Source organism: Akebia trifoliata, chromosome 4 (assembly GCF_017979445.1).
Source record: "Akebia trifoliata isolate Shusen 1 chromosome 4, ASM1797944v1, whole genome shotgun sequence".
In the NCBI taxonomy this organism is placed as follows: domain Eukaryota; kingdom Viridiplantae; phylum Streptophyta; class Magnoliopsida; order Ranunculales; family Lardizabalaceae; genus Akebia; species Akebia trifoliata.
The window spans coordinates 7,018,347-7,039,949 of NC_141378.1; the positions used below are offsets into that span (position 1 = coordinate 7,018,347).

At 34.2% G+C, this 21,603-nt stretch overlaps 2 protein-coding genes across 4 annotated transcripts; both read right to left on the reverse strand.

The window, feature by feature from the left end:
• Positions 1-2,367: 2,367 nt before the first annotated feature.
• Positions 2,368-7,759, reverse strand: RHON1 (Rho termination factor). 2 transcript variants are annotated; one of them, XM_086438970.1, is made up of 2 exons: positions 7,638-7,759; positions 2,368-3,675 (listed from the first exon to the last, which is right to left on the reverse strand). In XM_086438970.1, the coding sequence occupies exons 1-2, from the start codon at positions 7,675-7,677 to the stop codon at positions 2,561-2,563; spliced, it is 1,155 nt and encodes a 384-aa protein (XP_086295096.1). In that variant the 5' UTR covers positions 7,678-7,759; the 3' UTR covers positions 2,368-2,560. The 2 variants fall into 2 exon arrangements, with proteins under 2 accessions (XP_086295096.1, XP_086295097.1); XM_086438971.1 differs by lacking the exon at positions 7,638-7,759 and adding an exon at positions 7,512-7,615.
• A 4,425-nt stretch (positions 7,760-12,184) lies between these two features.
• On the reverse strand, positions 12,185-20,862 carry LOC147403393 (mitochondrial ATP-independent inner membrane protease subunit 2-like). Of its 2 annotated transcripts, none has more exons than XM_086438974.1 (5): positions 20,642-20,862; positions 18,328-18,434; positions 14,003-14,186; positions 12,881-12,987; positions 12,185-12,761 (listed from the first exon to the last, which is right to left on the reverse strand). In XM_086438974.1, exons 1-5 carry the CDS (start codon positions 20,711-20,713, stop codon positions 12,680-12,682), a joined length of 552 nt encoding a protein of 183 aa, XP_086295100.1. In that variant the 5' UTR covers positions 20,714-20,862; the 3' UTR covers positions 12,185-12,679. The 2 variants fall into 2 exon arrangements, with proteins under 2 accessions (XP_086295100.1, XP_086295099.1); XM_086438973.1 differs by having other exon boundaries at positions 18,328-18,500; positions 20,642-20,859.
• Between the last annotated feature and the right edge of the window lie 741 nt (positions 20,863-21,603).

Consider the following 21,603-nt stretch of genomic DNA (forward strand, 5'->3'; position numbering starts at 1 on the left):
GGAGAGGGATTTTTTTATTTTTTTATTTTTTTTCAAAAGATTTGAAATTGGTGAAAGAAGAGAAGTTCGTTTCGGCTTCCGCTAGCTTGGGAAGTCCCTCTCGGACTCAGTTACGTCTTTGAACTTTGGAGGCTATTTAATAAGAAGCCAACGGTTACTATCACAGCTTCGTCACCCTGTCCAGATTCCAGAATCTTTCATGGCCCCACTAGATTTATTCCGGGTCGAAACTGGGTAGGGCCCCAACTCGATCTATTAAACTCCTGTAGGCAGCGTTCGATTAACTGGGGCGATTCTATTTGTACTCACTGCACCCACTTACATCATATTTTTTGGGTGGACGATGTGAGTGGGTACAAATAGAACGGCCCTTAATCAAAACATACTTAAATGTGCAAATAAGATCTTTAAAAAAAATTGTGGGGAACAATAACAATGGATGTTATTTTCAACCACGGTTACGTCGCAATGGCATATAATAAATCTTTATATAGTGGGTAAAATGCCCTCATTTTATATCTATCCCTAAATGAGATCCAATCAGAATGCACCACCATGGCTCCTCTGTAGGCAACATGTGCGAGCACTTAAAGATGCAATATTCACAATTACAAAAAGTTCATTGGTTATTCAAGAACATGAATGTCACAAATTAGATGCTAGATTGCTAATGCATGTCTTTTATTTCAACAACTTTTTAATATTGATCATCACTTTAAATAAGTTCAACTACTAAAAAAATCAAATACCATAATCTCAGAGGAGATTACAAGAAATTCTCCTTTACAAAAAATAATTATATAATTCACACAATAAGGTTCAACTGATTAAATTGGTGTATTGACAAATTAATCGTCAATTTATCTATTAATCATCTAATGGAGCAAAACCCTTCAAACTCAAAATATATATATCTTCTACCTTAAAATCTAAGAACATGATAGGATTTTTTGGGAGATCGAAATTGATGATTTTTAGGAAGAAATCTAAAATCAGCACTTCCCAAAAAGATATTGAATTTTTATAAATAAATAATAATAAAATTTTGAAATTATTTAAATTAAATATAAGAAATCGGTCTCAAATTTTGATTTCGATTTTAAGGCAAAAATGATAATAATAATAATAATAATCCCTGATTAAATCAACTTGACAAAGAGGCTCGTAAACACTTCTTAAAGAAAGTCAGAACCTACCACTTTGTAAAAGAGAACACAACAGTAAAGAGAAAATTGAGAAATGTGTGAGATGTCAAAATCATAGGGATTAGGAGATATATTTGGGACAATAAATCATCATTTATTAATACATCTCCCACAAATTCTTCCAATTTAAGTGTATTGTACATATATTTGTTAAATATATGTTCTAAAATATCTTTCAACCTAAAATTCATCTCATCTAACCAAATTCATTTATCTAGAATTTATGCATGAACATCACTCCATGTATAAATCTTAAACTGCACTTATGTGTACTCTAAATTCAGTCAAGAACAATAAACATCTTTGGTTAATTGTCTCAAACCATACATCCCCTTTAAAAATTCATTTAAAACTTCAAAAAAAAAAAAAAAATCTGTTAATTTATTTATTTAAATCATAAGCCAACATTAACCTACTGTATAAAATGAACTTTCAAGTGGTTCTTTAGGGAATCCCTAGGATTTAGAAGTATTTCAGCCCCATTTTCCTTGATATTTCTCCAAGATTTCCTGTACTATGTGATTAATTATTTTTGTATTTTGATGAAGATTCATATCCTTCTTTCTTGATTTGTCTCGTGATATTTCCCAAGCTTTAGAAAGCAGTGACCTTTTACATGTTCTCGATTTTTTTTTCTTTTTTTTTAACATGGTATCCCCTTTGGTAGCGGGCGGGGCCCCAGTTCATCATACAGCCTGTAGGACAGGCCTGACCCAGTTTTCCTCAGTCATACCCGACAGGACCAAATCTATGGCCGCATGGACTGAACCACACACCACATGCAGCAGTCAATGGGGACCTTCTCGATGGTCCACATGTGCGTAGTTGCCAAATTAAACATGGTCTACGTGAAGTATCCTCCAAGTCTAGGGCAACCAATGGGTTGATATGACCCAAAGTCAGATCCAGTCGGATAACTTCGGATCTCGATCAAGAATTTGGGATCCAATCTGATTTCTTATTGGATCAATAGTGGATCCTATTGAATCCGGTTCAACACATCTTTGATTTCAAACTGTTAGTTGTTCAAATCAGTTTCAACGTAAACATTTCCACCACCCATGATATTGCCCTTAAGACATGACCAAGAATATTGCATCATTAGCCATTCAATATATCACCAATCAAGCAATCAAACAGTGAGTAATGTAAGGCCCAACCATAAATCATCACTCAATCAAGAACTCGCTAACAATTTCCAAAAATTCCCAAAACTACAAGATTAGCTTAATTCATTCTTCAGTTCTTCAAAATCAAGAAGTTACAAACAAAAGTTATAAGAGGGGGGAATAAGAAAAGTGAGAAGAGACCAAAAAATGAATAGAGACACATAACACACCAGCATGTAAAGTAGCCTATTCACTTAGTAGTTCAACAAGCTCGCCTTTCTTCAGCTTCGAGTACCCTTTCATGCCTCGAGACTTTGCAAGTACCCTCAATTCCAATAGCTTTAGAGAACTTAAGTCAATGGATTTGCTTGACGACGGTGTTTCCACAACCTCATCATTATAATCTTCCTCCGTATCAGAGGACTCCAACTCCAGTATCTCATCAAAAACTTCGTCATGCACATCTGACAATGCAAGCTCGGCCACAGCCTCGGGTTCGGGCTCAGGCTCAGGCTCAAGTTCAGGTTCAGATTCAGTCTTGAGCTCAGCCACAATCTTCTTTTTTCTACCCCTCCACGTCAAAGGTGACGCTGAGCTGATACTATCTTCAGTACAATAGACAGGCTGATACTTCACCCTTGGAACTGGAGACTTACGCCGAAAGTTCGATACTGGTCTCCTAAAAGGATTGGTATTGGGTTCTTGGTGTTCTTCCTTAACAATAGTATTCGAACCAAAGAAACTTGTGTTTTGTTCTTCGTTGAAAGGGCTGTTTTGTTCCGACTGCTCCAAAACAAAGTCTCCACCAGCATTATTTCTTCTCTTCCCTTGATCAACCGAGTGTTTTCGTAACAGTTTAAGAAGGGAATCAACTGTTTCGCTTTCCCTGCCGTGTCCTTGTGAGACTTCTGTTTTCTTTTCTTCCTTTACTGCTGCTCGTTCACGAAGCTGGGCTTGGACTTTTCTGAATAGTTCGACAATCTCTTTTTCTCTTAGTCCAGGTGTTGAGGTGGTTTGAAACCTTGGGCTAGACGGAAGAGATAGTAATGGTCCATTTTTAGAGGATAACAACTCAGATTCTTCATGGTTGTCATTCTCCAAGTTTTGTCTCTTCTTACTTCTGGAGAACCCGTGGTTTTGTTTGTTTTGCCTGGAAAAGTCTGGGTTTCTTCTATGACCGCCGGAGCTCGCCAAACAAACGATAGATGTCTTCTTTGAGGCAAAAACTAGGCTTTTCATCAATGTGATCTTGACTTGTGGAGAGGGTTTGAACTCACCATGACACGTGTAGGATGATACAGGAGCTGATCCTCCTGAAATCCCCAAGCAGAGGAAACATCTCCCCTTGGATGGACTATAACCTACATGAAATCCAACATTCATGATGCATGGTCAAATATCTCATTGCGACCCTTGGAAGCAAGTAGTAGCTTGCCCAAAAATCAAAATGAAACTTTCCAGCTTCTACATGGAGCTTTTGTCACAACTAACTTATTACAGATATTTTCCATGCTGTACAACATCCATTATTAATCGTTCAAAATTTAGTAATAATGCCTAAAAGGAATGAAGGTAGAAAAGTTTTGGTCAAGAGAATCGTCAAACTATTAGAAGCCATAAACTAGGCTGATTTTGGTGTGTAAGTTTGGGTGCTCTAAAAGTTCATGAAGTCAATGGTATGGCTGTCAATGGATTGGATCAGATTTCGGGTCTGGATCGAGGATTTGGATTCCGATATGGATCCGATCCGCAAGGTTCTGATCCGATATCTTATTGGATTGGTTTTGGATCAACCATGGCCCGATCTGATAAAATGTGATAAGTATCTAAATTACATTCTATGTTTTGTTTAAATATATCAAGTTTATATAGATTTTGTATATCAAATCGGATTTGACCCGATCCAATTGTTATTGGATTGGATTTGAACCCGATCTGATAAGAGTCCGATCCGAACTCAATCCATAGATAGCCCTAGTCAGTTGGCTCAAGAGACGTGCCAATGTAAAAATTTTGGACATGGGTTATTGAATATTCAACAACCCTGAGGTCGTAACAGCATCGTTAATATTTTGATGTCATTTTCCTTCCTTGGGTTCACTTCCACATTTCTCCCGCTTTTTTACGCTACTTTTCGAAAAGGAATACCTATATCACCACTGTTATACCATATGTATAATCAACCTATTGATGCAATCAAGGTGGGATCAACCCACTCCATCGGACACAGAGAATTCTATACGAGGAACAATTTAATAGAAGGCCTACATATAGGTGCTTAGGCTATTTAGTAGACTTTGGCATGAAGATCTCTTAGGCAGCATCCCAAACCTTGTATGTGTGTCATGTGTCGTATGGAGTTAGTACACCTAGTGAGACACCTTAACAATCGCTCATGAGGTGGACAAGGTGGGCAGAGACAAAAAAGGGAAGGTAGAGAGGAAGTATTTTGTAAATTTAATTATTGTGGTTTTCCTAAATCATCTTGTAACTTGAAAAATAATTTTGGAAGAAGAGAAGCATTTTCCAAGTATTTATAAACCACAAAAAAAACAAAAATGCGAAATACACCAAAAACCTATCGCCTAATTCCTTTTCCTGAAATTTCATTAAATTAGAGGTTTTTTTGTTAGTGTTTTCCCTTGATTATAGTTAGCAAATAAACTGAAATGAATTTTCTTCAGTATGTCAGATCCATGACTTCATGTCTTGTGAGAAACGTGAAATTGCAAGCAAACATAACCAACTCTACAGGTGGGGGGCAGGAATGCAATAATACAGTTGTCACCTTAATCAATTAGACAGAAATATTAGTTATGTCTATTTCTACAAAAAGGTATTGAAACACATTGAAGCTCATCCCTCAATGGGAAGTGATACAATTCACCTAAAGGAAGAACAAATGGAAAGATTGAGGCAAGATAAACAAGAAATAGGACAAAAGGGTTTTCCTAAGAGTTTTGCGGGGATAAATGATCTAGAAGCTCTAAACAGGGGAATTAGTTCCCATCTTAGGTTTTTTTTTTTCCAATCCAATGTTTTCAGATGTCGAGGCATGAAGTAAGGCACTTAGCTGACCAGCTCCTTGAGACGTAAGCCTCACACGCATGAATTTTTAAAATAAATAATTTTAACATATGTAGATAATTATTAAGAGTTATAAGAGTAACCATCACATATTTCCAAATCTCAAGTTTCAAATCCACATAATCAAATTCCAAGTTAGAATCCTTAACCAAATAATAATATAAAATATTACTATTTTATATTCCAACAAGAAAGAAACGATTTATATTTGAATAAGTAACTGCTTTGCAGAATGATTTGATATTTATTGCAAAAATTAACTAAATACCATTTCTCAATAACTTTCTCTACATAATGCTAGATACTCCAAATCAACAACTTTTGCATACATGACCGTTTTATCTTCAAGTTTGTTCCTAAATGTTCCAATTATGTTGCATACCAACAAAAAAAAATAGATAGAAAGAGATAGACAGAGAGATGATGATGATAAGAAGAAAATGCAATTAATATAGTTTTTTTTTTTTTTAAATACTGTTTGAAGCATGCGCCTTGGTTAATAGGAGTACGCCTCAATCATGCCTAACACTGAGTACTTCTAAGCTATTTTCAAGTTTCCTCCTTGTGCCTCGATGCACATTTAGTGAGCTTTGCCCTAAGGCACACCTTGAGGGTATGCCTCACATGTCTTTAAAGACAATGATCCAACCAATCACAAAGACTCCGTACCAAGATATTCATGAAGCCCATCTAATATGGCCTATAATTAAAAGGTTCATTGTATAGATTCTCATAAAAGTTCACCACTGCCTCACTAATTTCAATCGCATTTTCCAATAAATAACTCTTATTCTCAATATAGAAATCCTCTTACATGTACTTATAACATTAGTAGTCATCTGATAAAAATATTGTGTTGTTGTGCCCCTCCTTCGACCATCTCACTCCTGACTTCTATTTCGAATAATTTCTTCCAAATTTGTTAGCTTCAAATACTCCTACAATCTCTTCCTTAACTTCTCTCTTCCAAAGAATAACCCACTCCACTCTTATCCACCTTCCTACCAATTAGACTTATATCCTCCAAAATTGTATTAAGCTTTAAGTCCACCTCCTAATTACAGGCCTTAATATTCTCCTTGAGAATTAAAAGCTTCAAGCGGAACACTAACCCACCAAGGAGAAGGCCAGAAACATCATTAATTCCTTCCAAATTTGAAGGCAATGCCCACTATTAATAGGCCATAAACAGAAGTGACAACCGATGCCTGTCAGGATGTCACAACTTACAAAATTATACATGGAAACCTAGAACACGCCAAAAGCTCCCCCCTTCACCTCAATAACTGTCCCAGAGGACCACAACTCCTGCGATGTCCAATGAACACAAACCACACCAACCTATATCTCTATTACTACTCCAAATTGCCACCACAATAGAAATGTCCATATTTTCTAGGTTCATTTCTTCAAAAATAACAATGGAAGCACCCCACCCTTTTATCTAGCTCTTTCATAACCCCCCTATATCTATTACCAAAGCCCCATACGTTCCAAAAATATATCTTCACTATCATTTAATTCCTCCATTGTTTCCGCTTAAATGCACTAGATGCTCCCCAAAGTGTAACTTTCTAACTTGACCCTTAACCTCCCACGTAAGCTTACGGGCTGACAAACCTCTTACCCTTCTAGATTTCCTAAGGGGTGGCGTTGTCCTCCATCTCCAAGACTCGCCTCTTCTACACCTGCCCCTTAAAGACTCCAAATTATGTTGAACCCTTTGAGTACCCTTCTATCATGCAGAAAAGCCCATACACCAACCTTCCCACAATGAAAAAATCTTCATGAATCATTTGAAATCTCACAACATAAAACCAAAGAAACCCAATAAACTTCACAAACCCGTACAAACATCTTCCATTAAATGTAGAAAATGTTATGAAAAACAATCATCAAGTCAAAATCCCCAGGAAATCTTCTGAAATTCACAAACACATACAACAATCTTCTCTCAATGAAAAACCAATCAAAATCTTCATGACTCATTTGAAATTTCACAACAGAAAACCAATAGAAAGTTAATAAATTTCACAATATCCCTATATTCTATAAAATGCAAGAAATTTAATAAATATCCATGAAAAAAAAAATCAAAACTTTTCAGTACCCATTCCAGGTAATAGAAGAAAAAAAAACGCAATTTTGCAAATTCAGAGCATTCAGTTATCTACATTAGAACCCACAAAATAAACCCAACTAAGATTTGGATAGAAAGAACAATAAGAACCCATACCAGGGATGCTATTAGAAATGAGATGGATTCCTTGAGACATCTCTTGAAACAGCGAAGTGAGTTGTAATGGCGGATCTCCATGTTTTGATATTTTTGCTAAGGGAGTGCACGCCCGATGCACGTGCTGTTCAAGTAAGAGTAAGACTGTAAGAGTGTTACTTCATTTATTTAGAGAACTTCTATTGGCACCCCAATTAAATTTAAAAATAAACAATTAATAATAATTGACTGTATCGATATTTTTCTTCTATTGGATAGAAAGAAAAGCACAAGATCAACATCAAGAAGTCCGAGCTCATGATCCTCCTTGATGTCAACTTGTTCTTTTTTATGGGTTATTGTCGATTGTGACAATTAGTGGCTTTTTTCTTCTTATGTAAACATTATGAAAAGAGTTTTGGTATGGAATTGAAAATGTTAAATCCTATTTTAAAAGTTTTGTGTGGATTTTTAGTTGGAAAGTGATAAATAATTTAAGTAATTGGAGTGTGTAGACACCTCATTTTTGCATCCGCCTGATTAATCAACTCGTCAACCCAATCGTAATGATTCTCAATGATAGATGTGTATTCTATTGCTTTATTTTGTTACCAGATGTGTTTCAGAAATCCGGATGAGGTATCTCGAACTGACAAAACCTTCGAAACCACGCTACGCTAGGAAAATACGACTCCAGAAACATATAAATCATCATCTTGTAGACCAAAAAGAAGTTTCACGATAAAAATCACTAAAAATGACAAAATTATCAAAATACCCCTAACATCAAAACAACCCTAGAGCCTACGTTACGCTTAGGAAAACTCTCTCAAACACATAAAACAACAAATCGAAACCAAATAAATCATTTCACAAATTTTAACAGAATTCGACAAAATTACGAAAATACCCCTCATAAAGTTCATGACCATTTCACATAAAAAATTTCATAAATGACACAAAATCAATATTTCCATTGAATTCCTTACGAAAAATCGATTCTAAAACATCCTGGAACATAAAAAATCGACTTAAAACGTGAAAAGTCCTCTCAGGGGGCAAATCGGTAATTTCACAATTTTCATAATTAAAAATTTCGAAATTAATAAATAAAACATTAAATAATTAAAATAAAATATTAATGAAATTAATTTAAAAAATTTGAATTAAAAAAATCGATCAATCGGGATCTCATGAAAAATTATTGAGGGTTCGTGACATATTTCTTTAAAGACCCTCCATTTGGGGGTCCAATGAATTAAAGATATTTTAGAGGGGGGTTCTCCAAAAATTAAAGTCAATCAAGTAAGACTGAAGTCAAAATTAAAGTCAATTAAGCAAGACTAAAGTCAAGATACTAAAAGTCAATCAATTAAGACTAAAGTCAAAACATTAAAAGTCAATCAAATAAGACCAAAAGTCATAATAGAATTCTAATTAAATAATAACTCTATCTAATAGAGTTCTAACTAAAAAACAACTCTACCTAAAACAATTATAATTAAAACACAATTCTACCTAAAACAATTATAATTAAAACACAATTCTAATTAAAACAATTTTAACTAAAACATAACTCTAATTAAAAGAACTCTAATTAAATACTAACTCTATCCAAATTAACCCTTAAAAAATTCTATAAATAGAGGTGCTCACACCCTATTTTCGTATCAAATCATAAATCCTAAGAGAAATAGGTCTAGAAGCCCCCATAGCCTCCCATAAACCCTAGTTTTGGAGCTCCAACTCCTTACCTAACATCCCTCCTTCAATTTTAGCCTAGAAAACACCTAAAAGCCCTCCAAAAACACCTTCAAATCCGCAACAAATTTGAAGAGTTTAGATCCAAAAACAAATAGATACCTTGATCTCGGAGATCCAAAATCAAATCCGGAGACAGAACGAAACAAGGGAGTACGGTACAAGGAGTTATTTTTGTCAGATCTGAGGGAATAAAGCTTGCTATATGAAAGGTATAAAAAAAAATTTATTTTTATTTTTATATAGGTTTTTAGCAATGTGATTTATTTGGGAAGTTAGTAAAAACCGGCTTTGGCCGGAAGGGGTTGGTGCCTAACACCTTCCAATCCCATAACATGATCCCCGGACTCTTTTTCTCTTTCGTAGATTAGTTTGTTTTTTTTTTTTTTAAGAGTCAGTTTGGTTCCTAGACCTTAACAACTAGGTGGCGACTCCCAAACCTCAAGAGTCAAAAGCGGATCCACGCACCCCGCGAATCGAGGGCGCTTTCAGAGTGTAATAAGTAAAACTAAAGCGCTAATGAAATTTCTCTTTCATAATATACGTCTTTCAAAACTATATTAAGAACTTATTTAGAAAAAAAGATAAATAAAAATTATATTTTAACAAGAACTATATTTCCTTAATAAAATCTAAGATAAAGAAGTCAATCTAAATTTACCCCTAAGTTTTTGACAATACCTTAACAATAACGATGAACTCAAATTGTCAAGATTGATGATTTGAATGATTAATCTTGAGATTCATGTTCAAATGTCAAGATTGACGATCATAAAAGATCAATCTCAACAATTTGAATCGTTGATATCAATGACTCGTCAAATATTGAGATCGAAAAGTTACATTCGTTGATCACAACAGTTGTGAACAATCGATCTCAACAATTGGATGAGAGGTATATCTTAATGATTAGAAGTGTCGATCTAGACAATTTAAATCATTGATCTCATCCCTTGTTAGCAATGCGAAGTACGGTAAAAATTCGATTCATGCAAAATTCAAGTTCTATTTGATTTTAGATTGCAAAAATCCAGTCTAAACTTTGGCCAAAAATTCAATAAATGGAAAATATGCAACATATGCTTCATACATGTATTATCCATTTCATTTCAAAATTTCGAAAATAAAAAATCCAGTCATATGATAGTGATATTAATAGTGATGGTGAAGGTGATTGGTAATAATGATGGTGTGATAATGAGGACATTGAGGTTATTGCTCTATTGATTTTTAAAAGAATACAAAAGTCAAGGGGCAAATCATCAATTTGGAATATTGAGGTATAATCTCAAATAAATATAGAGGGTCAAGTCATTATTTTTTTCAGATAAAAGGGACATTTGTAATGTAAATGCGGATTCCTTCTAAATTTGAAGTAGGCCGCTTTAATGTCGACTTATTTTACATGTCATAACTTACAAGTTTATACTTCGCAACATACAACAAGTTATAGTTGCATTTAAAAAAAAAAAATTCACTGAGATTCATAAAAATTCGTAAAAGGTATAAAAATCGTAAAAATCATGTCTTATTCTTGTCAAATTTAAAATACGTGAATTATTCAAAATAGTTCAATAATTCAGAGAACAATACTTTAATTGAAAAAAAGAAAAATTCATGAATTTTTCAAAAATTAAACGGGAGATTACTAACGAGAATCTCATCTATTGAAAAGGGGTGAGGGTAGATTAAGAAAGAAAAAAAGTTTACTTTATGGACTATCGAATTAGAGTTGAAAAATTAGGGGTATTTTAGAAACAAATCCCTCTATTAAGTAATTTTCCCTTCCTCTTGGAAGTTTGGGGCCAAATATGGTTCTAAAAACAGCTTTTAGGATTCATTTATTCACATAGAAGACCAATTTGATTTAAATGATCTAATCCTACCTGAATATCAACTAAAAAAGTTAGTATGAATATAAAACATAAATCATTATTTTCATAATACGAAATAAGAGATGCTAATCTAAAAGTTTCAATTTATATTAAACACAAACATTTAAAATCTTAAGACATCAAAATTGACTAAAGGCAATGGCAAAATTTCAGTAAAAATAAAAAGGAAATTACTTAAAAGACCCAAACGGAGGGATTTCGTTCTAATTAATCGCTAAGCTTTAGGACTTCTCTTTATAATCCATTTAGTAAAACTTTCTTTTCTGATCAGTGCCTGAACACATTCACCAAATTTCTCACAATTGAGTGCTCTTACCATTCGATCTCATCGTTTTAGTACAAAAAAAAATTAAATTTTCAACATCTCAATCATGTTTTAAGGACTCCTTTCCATTGGAAAAGATTTAAGAAGGAAGAATAAGTTATTTTTAAGGATTTTTTCAAAAAAAAAATTATTCATTTTTGGATGAAAATCAATCTAGGATGGTTCTATAAGTTTGAAATCATCTAAATAAGCCATTATCTCAAGCTCTCGGTAGATTTTCCATGTATTTTAATTGAAAAAACTCAGAAAACGAAGATGAGTCGGTTTTACCAGTTCACTACTTTTTTATTGTTGAGTTAAAACATTTTTTTAAATTTGTAAAATTCAATAATAAAAAGTGGTGAACTTGACAATAAATAAAACTGGAGAGCTCAATAATAAATAAAAAGTGGAAAGTTCGACAATACATATGTTGAACTCAAAATAAATAAATAATAAATAATTAAATAAGTGGCGAGCTCACCGATAATGGCATTTTTTTTTAGACAAAGCTTTAGAATGTTCTATACCAAATATAGCATTTTTCACTCAAGTGTTTCAACATACGAGGTTAAGAAGATTCTTAGCGGATTGGAACTCAAAAACACTGAGAAAAAAGATGGTAGAGTTTACATTACTCTCATTAAAGCTATTTAATTACGCTTATTTATCAGGTCTTCTTTTGGATCAGACCCAGAGCCAATGCCCCCAAACACACAAAAACAAACAAAAGAAGAAAGACAGAACTAAGCTAAGCTTCTTTGCTTGTTCATCCTAACTACAGAATTTCTCTCTAATTAAAAAAGTTGAAACCTGAAATCCAAGATAAGGGCAACTCGCATTCTTTCATCAGTTACAAAAAAGCAAAGAGAGAAGGAGAAACCCAATTCCCCAATCCTCATATCCGGTCAATGAAAATGACAAATACTTGATCCTCCCTCGAAGAAATGTACTCCATCTCTTTTATTCTTCACAGGATGCCGAAACAAGAAACGGGTCTTTGATAACGAAATCAGCTAGAGATAAATAAAGACCAAGACACAGAGCTCCATTTTACGGGGTTTTGGGAGGTGGTTTTTTTTTTCTTCCAATTTGCGCAAAGCCTATGCTTTGTGATTCTTTGCCATCTCATCAACATCCAATTCAACTGCAATAACTGGAGAATCCTTTCGCATACTGAAATGACTGGCACATGCCAAGGAATGGGAGCAAATGTAGTTTTAACATCAAGAGATTTATTTTGAAATAAATATTAAAAAGGGATTGAATTGGATCGAGTTTTTTATTAAATTTGTGTAGCTCACCTGTTCTGCACGGGACCATGGTCCACGGCTGTTCGCAAGCAATATATGACTCTACCAACAATGTCTGTCATGGGAACAGGGCCAAACATCCGACTGTCCTTGGCTTCCTGCCATAAATAAAAAAGTTCAGTTGAAAAATCAATCAGAAACTTTCCCATATTCAAAAAACTACAACAGATCCCGAGCGTTTGGTCTGGTCTGTATAGTTTAGTAAGGAACCTAAGGATGCCGAGATGGCATCAATAATAAGTTTACCTTTTCTTTTTATCCGTACAGGGTTCAAGCTGAAAATGAATCGGTTCTGAATATTTACGTGCCCCCTGCATTTTCAAACTGATGGCATAATAACACCCCCTTAACCACGGTCTTCTGTGAGAGTAACAAAAGATTACCAAAAAAGCCCTTGTCTCAACCTCATGCCAAAAACCCTGGATATTTCCCCAAAAACCAACCATCACCTTCAACATCTAGGGTAAAAATCGTGTCCCTCATCTTCAACCTCAAGATTTTATATCCGTCAACCTTAAAACCTCAAGAATATGATAGGGTTTCTGAGGAGGTTGAAGATGATGGGTCTTTGGGAAGAAAAATCAAAAGTTTTGGACAAAAGGTTGAATATGTTTTGAAATGAAAAATCATCCTAGAGGTTTCAGACAACAGGTCTTGAGGAAGAAACAAGGATTTTTTACAAGGGGTTCAAGAGGAGGGCATTTCGGCCATTTTTGTTGGTATGTAATCATTTTGAAAATGCTGGGGGGAATCTCAAATATTTACCAAAGCACAGGGGTATATCTAAACTACCCCATCCACAATTAACAGTGTGAGTTAAACCATAACTCACACAACTCTGTCAATAACGATTGAAGTCACCAATGATCATATAAGAGAGATGGCATCTCATAAATTTCAGACGAGTTGCTCCAAAAATAAAATTCCTTGAAAGATTAAAAAACTGATTTTTATTAATAAAATAATAGGCCAGCAACTGAAAATCACAAGCAGCCCTTCCACTGTTTTCTGTGTTTAATACTTCATTGTAAAATTAAAGGCTCATTATATGCTCAACCAACCCTTGAAATCGATCTTTTAAAAACAAAATTATAATATGAAAATGAAATATACCTTTGGCTTCAAAGATTCATTGTCAGATAGCACCCAGCACTGATCCTTCTCAAGAACGAAAGGCTCGTCTTTCTCATCAGTAGACACCATTTCATACCCTTCAATGGCAGCCAATCTTCTAACCAAATAGTTATCTTGGTTCTCTGGGTCCTTCACGACCACCACATCTCCAATAAAAACACGCCTGTAATATAAACAAATGTCCAGTAAGAAAACATCCAAAACTGTTTGACAAGCAGAAGAGACAAACATAAAAGAGAATTGAAGAGTTCCGAAAGATTGATGAAGAATTCAAACTAAAGATATATGATATGTAACAGTCCTAAATTAGTGAAAAGACAACATATACAACTCAGAAAATTACATAAGATTTGAAGAAAATGGATGCTGAGATTTTAAAAAAACATGGAAATTCGTAAACAAGGTTCCACAAACATGTCTTTTGTTTTGATTATATAAACCAAACACTCTAAATAGACTTGCCACTAGAGATTAATAATTTAGTAAAGCAGTAGTACTTTGCCTGCTAGAATAGTTTTCCATAATGTAAAGCTCAATTACGAGGTCACTTGAAGATTCCACTGAGGATTTTGCTACATTAGAGGTGTGTATGGATCAATTTCTACCCAAAAAATATCACTAATTGAAGTAATTCACATTTTAAAGCAATATAAAAAAATCTAGGAAGTTATGTGAGATATTCTAATGCAAGCAATGGGAGAAAATTTGAGCCAAAAACCTAGTTCTTCATTTTTTATCAGTTAAAAATTTCTCCTTGAATCAAAGCTCCTCAGGCTTAACCCAAGAACTTAGAACTAAAAAGAAGGAAAAATAAGCCATACATGTCTTTTAGTCAAGTGATGTATTTGTTTAACGAAAACGTATTTAAAAAAATCATTTAAAAAAAAACATTAATTATCAGAAGAAATGCATTTAAAAAAAAAAGGCAATGCTTTTAAATGCTGAGTGAGGCTAGTCATTTCACAAGCCAAATCTTTCGTGAGAAAGGGTTTTTTAAATAAATATATACATGTCTTTGTCTCAATCTTTATACCCCTATAAAGAATGTACCTTGAGGACAACTTTATTGCCTTTTCTTTTCTTCCCTTTTCCAAGAATACCCCAATTTTATGACTTTTCCTCTTCTTCCCTTTTCCAATAATAATACCCCTCCAAATTTATTGTCTTTCCTCTTTTGCAGCCCCCCCCAAAACCCCAACCCCAACCCCAAGGAAGATGCATGTGCCTACTCTAGACTATATATGGTAAAAAAAAAATCCAATCAAAGATAAATCTAGTGAAAATATCAAAAATAAATTCATAAGAAATCTCAATCTCACATTCCAAAGTTTAACATCCAAATAACAAACTCATCAAAATAAATTCAAGCTGAACCCTGCCTACAATGGTATTGCAGGGGGGATCATTTTCATGTGGGACAAGATCTTTGTGGAAAATGAACTTGTTGGGGCATTTTCAGAGTCTATTTTGTGCAGATGTGTAGGGGAAGGAAGACTATGGCCTATCTATGGATTGTGAGCAGGATCAGTTTTTGGGTGGAGCTGATAATGTGTATTGGGTTGCCCTAGGTGTTTATGAGGGGAATTCAATGTCGTGTGGTTCTCTTTTGAGAGAAAGGGTTGTTTCAGTTGAACAAGTGTAAGTTTGGGGAGTTTGTGGATCAGAATTGTTTGGTGAATAATCCTCTCTGTGGTAAAATTTCAGTTGGTCAAGTAATCAAGAGCATCATGTTCTTAACAGACTTAGATTCTTTGTATCCTACGGGTGGGAAGACCATTTAAGCTCAATTCCTCAACAGCAAGTTCCTAATCCGAGTAATGATCATCATCCATTTCGCTGGAACTTTGAATGGTGAGTAGGTCGATCCTGTTTTGCTTTGAGAACATGTGACTTCCGCCAAAAAATTAAATGAGATGATTCAGGAGTGGCGGAATGGCCTTTCATTTAGTGGTGGACTTTGTGTAGTCTTAAGGTGCAAGCTCAAAGCCATAAAAGAAAAGCTTAAGGTTTGGAATACAGAAGTTTTTGGTAGGGTTGAGGTCATGAAGGAGGTCTTGTAAGATCGATAGTGAGAAAGCTTATGATCACATCATAAGACTGACTTGCTACAGCACTACCTTTATAGAGTTTAAAATGAAGTGACTAACCCGGATGATTTTGATCATCGATGAGATTCTATTAAATAGAGAAAGGCAACGCAATAGTTACATAACCGCACACAACTACTCTATCTACATATTCTAATTCTACTTCATATAAAATATGATTATGTGCATCATAATACACCTTAATACGATCATAAACTAATACTCTAACAGATTGTACATGAACAAGATAATGAAATTCAATCACTTAAACCTAGAGATCCTGTAGTCTTATTTGTATATACAAATAAACAAAAACACACCAACGCAACACATACACAATGACACATACGGACATACTGCCATTTTTTGTTCGCCTCACAGATGCTTTAATCTAATATAAGTCACGACAGCTCTTACTAGAAGCTAAAGATTCGGGAAACAATTTTATGATGGAAAATGTAAGAAAAATGTCATTGAAACAGGATATTTTGCTTGATGACAATTTATAAAGCATCTGAATTTGGGTTCCAACATAATGTACTAGTACAATGGAAGAAGCATGGATATCACTTTGTGTACCACGTTAAAAGTCAAAACCAAATAATTTTGCATCGAGTCAAAACCATAACTACAACAACATGTCTGTGACAAGGTGTTGACATAACAACACCTTTGAGAAGCCCTAAATGTTGATACGTGCGGAGTCTAATAAAAAATAATATTCAAGGATACTAATCTTGGAGATTTGTTAAAAATAAAGATAACAAGAAAAATCTATAAAAAAGCAAACAAAAAAAAAAGTATATTTTCATATCAAACCATGTTTGTGGTCAACAACTTAATAAATTAGTGTATGAAGGACGGATTTCACAAAAAAGTTGTTTTTTTATTGAAAATCAATAGAATCTTAACAATTAATAATTTCCCTGCTCATAGAAATATCATCCTCTATATCTACAAAGCAAGTTGAGAATAAATGGATCATCTTCTTATTCATTATCATCTCACTTGTTCGATGTAGACCCATTTTTACCCTATCTAATAATTATTTTTGGCATATGATATTATTAAGAAAGAAAGAAGGACAAGGAAAATACGAAGTACTTAAGAGAATACTGCAAACTAACCTAAAACCAAACAAATGAGGTCCCATTTGAATATAAATCCTCAAAGAACACCCCTTTGAACTCCTCCAAAAGCTTACACCAATAAAATAAAAGGCCTAATAAACTAATAGTTACTTCTTGAAGAGATAGATTCTTCTATTCATCTCCTTCCAAATGCCACAGCAGACTGATACAGCAAAAGGTGTTTGAGCCCACAAACTATATCTCTATGTGAAAAGGTCTTGTTAGACACTTCCTTCAAATGTGGCTAGCTTTTCTCCAAGTGGGAGTGTCGTGCATTCAATGCTAGATGGATCATTTGAAGCAAGCTTCCTTTTGCAAATGTTGGAGTATTTGGACGGAACAGAAACATAATAGCTTTTGAGGGTTCTCAGGGAGCCTTTAATAATTTATATATGGGCGGTGAAAGCAAACCTCTTCATTAGAGCAAGTTGCACAACGAATTTAAATGAGTCTTTTCAAGGAGTTCTTTTAAGTGGAAATATCTAACATTCAGGAGATGTAACATGTGTTTCAAGTCCTAAGTTCTAGGGGATGGGTTGTAAATGTAAGCTAATGTCATTTTTGTTGCCTACTCTCGATATCTCTTCCTTGGTTTGGTCCCCTCGACCACTAAGGAGTTAGTGTCGTTGTAATCTTTGCTTATTAATATATTAACTGAATCCTTTTAACTACTTAAGAAATAACTTATGTGTTAGATGTGTGTTGGGGTGTACTTGTGTGTTGACGTGTCTGATATGGCAAAAATCCTTAAGGTGGTGTGTTCTAGTTACATAGTAACTTGTGATTCATAAATGTATAACATGACAAATAGAATATAACCCTAAAGAAGGAGCACAAACCAAACAAATAAAAATTGGAAAAATAACAAATTTCCTCAAGAATTATTGTTGAGCACCAAATTAAGCACCAAACAAAAAGAACAATTTCCTCGAGACTCATTGTTGTGAAATAAACCATTAATTAAGCAACCACGTTGTCTTTTATCTAATCAGCAGCCATAAATTAAGAATGTATCCAAACAAGAAGAGATGGATGAACTGTTTAAAATGAGTAAACCAAAATCATCAAGCCCGGCAACTGAAATTACGTTGGATCCACAACCGGTAGTTTCCGAACCAGAAGAGTTCCACCCTGTCCTGCTATTGTAGGGGCCATCTCTTCTCCTTTGTTCCAATGCAAGTATGTCAACTTTCCCTGAAATACATTTTTCCAAACGGTGTCATCGAATTCTCTTTTAGAGATTTTACCTATTGAATAGTTCTGCATCACAAAAAAAAAAAAAATTACAGTTACTCAGGACACTCTCTTAAAGGAATAATTATACGCACTCCACTCTTAACTATAATAAGGAAGAATTCAAAAACAAATAATTAGATACATGAAAAGAGACAATGATAACCCTTCAAATAAGCCATTTTGTGAAGGACTCGCTCTACAAATAAAGGGTTCCCTAGTGCTTATGTTGTAAAGGATTCTTATTTCGTTAGAATATCATTTCGTGGAATAAGCCTTATTTAAGCAAATTAGTAATACGAGTTCAATCTACAAGTTACAACAGATAACAATAATTTAAGGGTACAAGATATCTGCATTCTCATGATACTTTATGTGATTTGATATTTAAAAATCAAAATACTCCATTAAGTTTTTTATTCATAATAAAAAATTCCCAACATAATTTAGTGACCAACATTTGTAGTAAAAGAATTCATTTACAAGGACAACATCGATCATACAAACAGCGGACAGAAGTCTCTTCTATCTTCATCGATGCCCATACCAAATATTGGAGTCCGCAACATGAATATGGCTTTACCATTCAACTATATCTTGAGCCATATGCTCAACTAACACATGAGTCTTCCTATCTTTTCTTATTACATCCATGCAAGTCATTTTCAGCCTTCCTCTCACCCTTTTAAGGCCAAAATTTACTTGACGGTTTTATATAAATTTATAGAAGTATTTTGGATGGTGGTCCCCCTGGCTGGCACTACTCTGAAGTAACCCTTAATGCCTAGGTATCATAAGGCAGTCCTTGTCGATAAGTTCAGCTACTAATGCAAATGTTACAAATTGTTGAGAAAATATACAATTCAGGACCCTACAAAGATATAGAAAAGTCCGTGTATAATGCATGCACACATGTTCTCTCTCCCTAAAGGCCTACTTACAAGGCAAAACTACGGTAACATCAAAAAGAAATAGAGCACATTACTCTCTAATACTACCAAATCTTTTATTTTGAATATATAGAGAGAAAATCGTACTAAGTATGACTAGAAACAACCAAGAAGATTAGACAGTCACACTTTGGCAAGAAGATTCAATCATCCTAGTCTACCGTCTCATTTCATTATATCTCAATAATTCAGTCAATCAAAAAAACAAAATGAAAGAGAAATTTGCTTTACTTTTTAGATAAAATGCCATATAGTTGATCATTTGTACCGGTTTCAAACTATGATGATTACTCAACAAATCTTGTCGTTAACGGTTTCTATTACTTATGTGTACTTCCGCTTAACTCTTGTAAATATGGAATTTGACCTAATCTTTTAACTCGCAATTTATAAGCTGTTTTTGCTTGACTCACAGGAATTTGCTTCAGTTCGATACTCCGAATGATGAATAAAAAATAAAAAAATATATATTAAATATCTTTCTTAAAAAGAATGGAAATAAGTAAAAGTTGCTCGTGTAAAACTAATACAACAGACTTATTCCAAATAGTTTGAGTTGGCAAAACAAATCATGTTCCTCCACTGCACTTTGTCCAGAGTCAAGTTTTCTATTATTGAGAATGAGTTTATATCTGCTTTCACCATCTCCGTCCCATTCTTTTGGGTCCTCTTCTCGCACTTTTAGAATTCACTTGAACATATATCCTCACTTTGGATCTAATCGGTGTTTGTTGAACATGACCAATTGTACAAAACATCTCAGCTAACTTTCTCTTAGTCTATCTCCTATTGGAACTAATACTACATTTTCCCCAATTCGTTCCATTCTAATTTATCTTTCCTAAACTTGCTATTGGAAAACCAATGCAGACCCAATTTATAAATCACCAAAGATGACTAGAACCAACAACAATACACACATACATTGAAGAAATGTACAAGTCCTTCAAACTATCCACAGTTAGGGGGGGGGGGGGGGGGGGGGAACAAGCATCCATCACAGAAATCAACGGAAACCCGTTTAAAATCAACAAAATAGACGTGAATTAACAAACCCAGATAGGGAAAACAACAACAACAACAACGAAAAAAATTTAACTCGTCAAGATAGACATAAATCAACAAAACCCATATGCTAAAATCAACTGTGCTGTCAAAATATATACATACATACATATATATACAATAAATTTTGAAAAAAGGGTTTAAAGGACTGACCTTCCAGCTGAGAGTGACAGAGTACTCAAGCTTGTGTCCTATGTATCGAACCCACGTCGACAGAGAAACCATTGCAATCGCGTTTAGTCGAAATACTGAAGCATCCCTAAGTTCCGAATCAAGGTTTTGAAGAAGTCCGAGTCGACTCTGATGACTCGGTATGTGTTTGAAGTTCACGAACGAGTTTTCCAATGTGAATCGTCCCTCTCATTTTAGTCGTCCTAAAGAGCGTATCGAGTCGTCCAATTTTTTATAAGGAAAATGTTAGAATGACCCAAACGAAGACGCAAAGGTGAAAAAAAATGATGTGGTGGCGCGCACATAATTATAGATACTTTTTACTCATATCTTGCGAAAAAGCATCTATGGTTATGTATTCGCCACCACAGACATTTTGTCACTCGTGTGTCTCCCTTTGTGTCACCCCAGCATGACTCTTTTTATAAACTCGGATTAGTTATTTGAGTAATTTTGACATAAATCATGAATAGTGATGTCATCTTGGTGAGTTGCGAGATGAGGAACTTCAAATTGCCTAGTTGAAAATATCTTATGATGAGCACCTCCAAAATGTTATGTATTGAATTATATATAATATATTCAAGTATCAATTTTATTATTGTAAACTTTATTTTCTTTAAGTAATCCATCACTACATATTTTCTCTTATAAAATACACGTCTTTTATAATAAAATAAACAAAATTTTCTAATAGATTCTTTACATGACTCCACCATGATCAATATTGGTTATATTTTCACTCATCCAGCATTCGTTGCTTGTTTGTATTTTATTTTATTTTTGTATTATTTATATAGTTTGATCATATTACCGTTGTTACTATACTTCTCACCACCACCAATTAGTTATGACAAAAAAATATATCAATATAATTATTATCAGTGAAATAACCAATATATGTTTTAATACTTGAAGCTCCTTCTGTTTTAGAGGATTCAAAC